Source organism: Carica papaya, chromosome 6, assembly GCF_054855325.1.
Source record: "Carica papaya isolate Zhongbai chromosome 6, ASM5485532v1, whole genome shotgun sequence".
Classification (NCBI taxonomy): Eukaryota; Viridiplantae; Streptophyta; class Magnoliopsida; order Brassicales; family Caricaceae; genus Carica; species Carica papaya.
In genome coordinates, this window is record NC_142314.1 from 574,422 (window position 1) to 579,505 (window position 5,084).

Below are 5,084 nucleotides of genomic sequence, written 5' to 3' on the forward strand. Positions count from 1 at the left end.
TTAAAGTTAATTCCGAATAAAACAACGTTGCATCGGACTCCTCTACGGAGTTTCGATTCAACCGACAATGGCGAGTTACTGCTGGTTTAGAGGTGAACAGAGACTTCATGGTTTGACAATGAGACCTACCGTATTATGAAACTAACTGAATCAAAGTAAATAAGATCGATCAAACTAGCGATGAGTTAATTCTGGTAGAAAATTTGTTTACCGTATTTAAAATTGAAATGTGAAAATGAATTAAAATGGGTAATGCATTTTGAACCACATTCATATATAATTATATGATGATTCATTAGCAGTTTTGAAATTAAACAAGACAAGTTTTATTTCTGGGCTGGCAACACATTGCATCTACATTGAAGTGAAGAACATTGGTCATTCTTAAGATCTTAATCTTCCATTTTTAGTGTCTTTGAACATTTAGAAACAGAGGATCATACCGCCTCTTTTTTTCAAGCCAATCTCCGCCGTATTCATGTATTTTCTGTTCTCAACACATCGATGGTAATTAGCGAAGAAAACACAAACTTACAGCATTAATCACGAGTAATAATTTTTCGATAGTTAGATACTAACATTCGCGAACAGGTAATTACGAGCAATATATTCATGTTTACTGTAATACTTCCAGTCAATTTCCACAATATCTGATATGTTCAGCTTTCTCCATCTCAAGAATAACTTTTTACCTGCTAAATGTTAAACACTGAAGCAGATTACAAGCAGAACAAAGGTGGAGCCATAATATTACTTTTCAAAATACAACAAAAGTAACAATTAGGATGATTATGACTAAGACCCATCATCCAGTCTAGTTCAAAGTCAACTTGATTGGAAAAATCTATTTACAGCCCTATATTCTCAAGCCACAAAATTTCAGCATTCAGTCCATTCTAATAAACAACTAAAGGACTTCCATCAAGCTGTACTGAAAAACTTATATGGACATTAAATGGCATCCAAATTCTTGAGAGAGATCAGAGAGGAGTAAATAGTTAACTGACTAGGTTGAGCCTGTGAGAAATCGCCAGCAAATTATGTTTCTAACTGATGCAGTCTGGCTGGTTTTTCGTTTTTAGGCCAGTTCATCGGTCACACACTTTCGAGGACTCGAAATACAGTAACTTTGAGAATAAAATCTCTTGCCCTGAGGAGTTCAAAGACACAAACATCTCCTTCCCCTAAATTATTCTCCAACGTAAATTCATACCAACCCTGACTAAACTTCGCTCTCCCACCTCTATAAAGACACCGAACAGGCCATTGCTTGCCATCAGAACTCTGTAGTTTAATGAACCCTGAAATTCCACTAAGGTGCTTTTCGGCAAAGCAAGAAGGCAAGTACTGCAAAGTTATAAAGAAGAAACATAAAATTACTGATTTCGACTTGAGAGAATTGGACAGTAGTTAGTTCAGCCATTTTTTGGCATCAAGATGGTTTGACCCTGAAAAAAGAAGCTATATGGGCATTTATTTACGTATTTCTACCTATAATCGGTATAAGTCAAAATAACTTTTTTTAACACAAAAAGAAAATTTAGGCTATTTTTGCCTTTTATTTTTTTTTATACCAAAATATTTTTGTTAAAATTTATTTTATCAACTTTTCAACTTATAAGCAGACTCTGAAAATATATTCATTATTTATGTGGAGCTTATTATTAAATAAAATGAAAAACATATTTTTAACTTATTTTTCAAAAGTTTGTATGTTTCATAAGCTTATAAGTATCACCAAATTATAAGCTAAAAAGGGCCAAACCAAACAGCTTATTATTTAGCAAGATTATTCAGTGGATTACCATTATGCACCCTCTGTAGAGATAAGATGGTCGTAGGACAACTCTACAGAAAGGATTAGTTGGTTCAAATGCTTTGGCTGCATTAATTGCTCGTTCTCTTTCTTCAGCTGTTACAGTTCTCTTTCGTGCTGATGCACTTTCGTAAAATCTAAATCTCATGTCTACCTCATCTTCATGTTGACCTGATGGATTGTGATCATCTACATGCATGTCAAAAAAGATAAATATGAGAACTCTCAAATTTGATTCATCCAAGATAATAAGATAAGAGGACATTTGGGCTTCGAAAAAGTACTTGGATCGATCCTCTGCTTCTTCCGCCCCCTCTTTTTAGGTTTCTGTACATCCTCCTCTGAAGGATGAAATACAAAAAGGTTAATGTTAGAAATCAATAAGAATACATCGAAACCGTAAATCTCAAATAGATTGATGAATGCAGAAATTACCTTTTGGGCCACTGAACAGATTTTGCAGTGCTGCAGTATTGTAGCTTTTGTTGAGTGCCAGAGAATCAGGATATGCGGGATATGGGCACATGGATGAAGAACCAACAATTTCAGCATCCTCGTCTTCCAGTTCTTCGAATATACGATTTCTTTTGAAATGATTATGTGCTTCATTGCCACCAACAAGACCATTGACATGGTAATTTATCTCAGAAAAAGATAAATTAAATATGTAAACACTGAAAGCAGAATTCCCTTCATATCTGAAGACTAAAAAGTACCCAATCCGAATATAGTAACGCTCTACAAACTCTTGCCAACCATCTTGAAACCAAATTTTGTCGCTAACTTTCCTTAATCCTACGCGCCAAACATGACCATCAGGAACAGTGAGAGCAACAGCAACAGACAGCTCGTCCTTAAATTTCTTAACAAAGTTATCTGGAATCCTCTGCAGGTACCGGATCAAAAGGCGCATTGTTTGTTTTAAAATAATCAAAATAGTAGGATTAAATGCAAATGTCATATAAGTTTATTAACTGAAAGTAGCATTAAACCAAACAAAGGTGTGATCTCCATCTCATTCCCATAAATGATAACATCCAATAAGATCATCAGTTTAATTTTTTATAGAATGACATATGGTATTCCACGTAAACATGAGTATCCACGTCAACCGAAGACAAGTATTTCCTTCTCTTGTTAGTCTCCTTCATTCTTCAACGAAAAAGAAAGGACATAAAACAAATTAATGGCATCTACGTAAGAAGTCAAATTTGGGAACATTTCGTTGTCATTCATGGCCCCAAGTCATTTAAGACATCACTGAAATGTGACAAAATTCAAGCTCCATCCAGACGATTGAAGATACCAACCATAGAAGTAATAGTCACTGGTGTGATTAGATTGGAACTCAAAACTATAATATAAAATGTCAACTGAATATTAGGTTTTATAGCATTAGCATGTAGATAACTTTCGGGAGTGACACTATGTTCTTGATATCATCTTGCAACACGTGAAAGCTTCTGTTAACCGAATAAGAGGTTGACAGAATCAATATAGAAAACAATTTGGATCTAATGTTAACCAAACAAGATATTTAGGTTTGCAAAATACATTATTTCAAACACAATCAAAGAGGTTATAACATCAAAGCTTATCCATCAAGATGAAAGCTATAAAACTAGTACAAGAAGAAAAAATTGGATGAGAAAGAACATCATAAGAATGTTTTGGAAGCTAGTGGCTTTCTTGACTGTAAAGCATTCACCTCAGCCGCTTACCCAGGGAAGGAGCCAGAGCAAGATTTGCAAATGGAAACAAAAGCATGTGATTTCTATTTCACCAAAACAATCCCAGCATATTGCGGGAATCAGATAACTGGTGCGAACTAAGAATTGTGTGCACCAAACATTTCGTTTCAATTACCATAAGGAGCACTATACCTCATTTGAATGAATGAAAACAGATAAAAAAAATACCAAAAGCGAACAATGCTTCTTTTGCTTGCGGACAGTCAGTACTAAAATTCAACACAGCAAGCATATCAAACCCAGTTGGTTGGCCACAAGAACAGTAGAAATGAAGGATAATCATATAGTATATCATCCATTAGAACCTGGAGAATGCCAATCTTTACACCACAAATCTACCTAATTTCAAGTAAGCAAAAAAGTAGCAAGATATGACAATAATCAATCCGGTTTGCTTTAATCATTTCTCAAGCTAAGTCTTTTAAAGCTTTTATTTCTCTTCTCCGTCGTCAAGTCTCTTTGGACAAGTTTCTCCTCAAAGTAAAGAAAGATCAGTGATTACTTAAATTTCCATAGCTGAAACCTGCAATCAAATTTTCTATAATCTCTGCTTCCATCTAACCGGCTACCTAGACAGAAAATTGGGTTTCATTTACAGTCTTCTCTCATCCTGTCTCAACTTTTCAACGGCATCTCACAATCCCAAATACCATAATCGAACCCGTTAGAGGATAAGAATTACCCACATACCCAATAAAGAAGAAGTCGTAACACAACACAATCCACCCCCAATTTCGATTTTCCTTTTCATTTCTGCCACTTAACTTTCCGGGAAAACAAAAACGAAACATACCCTTCCAACGATATCGTACAACAGATAGAACTACCATGTACCAACAAACTAGAGATGCTAATACACGCACAGAAAGAGAGAGATATAGAGAAAGAGAAGAGATTTCCTAGGTACCAGCCTCTTTTCCTGAATGGTTGATGAGAGAATTAGCTTGTGAAAAAAAGGGCGCGGCATTTTTGAGCGTGAGTCGGGAAGGAGAGACCGAGTCAGATCATGTAATGATGATAGATATATGACAAGACCTTGCTGTTTATTTTGCTGTTGACGGTGTTGAGTCTGTAGAGTATTGAGCTTTCAGATCTGGTTTCCTCCCCTCTCTCTTCTTCACTGGTTTTAGTCAAATATTGCTTTTAAACCCTCCTCCCCCCTTCCCCCCTCCCCCCCCGCCCCTCCACCCAAAAAAAAAAAAACAACAACAAACACTCCACTTGACCTAAAAGTTGAACACGAGTCCAGGACTCGACGCGTGACTCAGTAACTCGGGTGGTGACTCACATGGCAAGAAATGGAAAGAAAAATTGTACTGCCCCACCTACTCGCCTTTTCTTGTCTGCATTGTTTTTCTCGGAAACACGTCCTGCCACTTTCTCATCTCTGGTTTTTTTTCCCCGTAATTACAATTTTACCCTTCCTAATTTTATAATTTATTTTATAATAATTCAAATTTCATTTTTTTTAAATAAAATTATTCCGAGTCAACTCAGAGAGTTAAAACCTGAGTTAA

The 5,084-nt window shown here is 35.8% G+C and overlaps 1 protein-coding gene across 1 annotated transcript; it reads right to left on the bottom strand.

Moving 5' to 3' along the window:
• Nucleotides 1-719: 719 nt before the first annotated feature.
• LOC110813674 (B3 domain-containing transcription factor VRN1-like) lies at nt 720-4,733 on the bottom strand. The gene is made up of 5 exons (XM_022040906.2): nt 4,475-4,733; nt 2,252-2,702; nt 2,101-2,157; nt 1,806-2,005; nt 720-1,347 (listed from the first exon to the last, which is right to left on the bottom strand). Exons 1-5 carry the CDS (start codon nt 4,532-4,534, stop codon nt 1,096-1,098), a joined length of 1,020 nt encoding a protein of 339 aa, XP_021896598.1. The 5' UTR covers nt 4,535-4,733; the 3' UTR covers nt 720-1,095.
• Nucleotides 4,734-5,084: the final 351 nt, after the last annotated feature.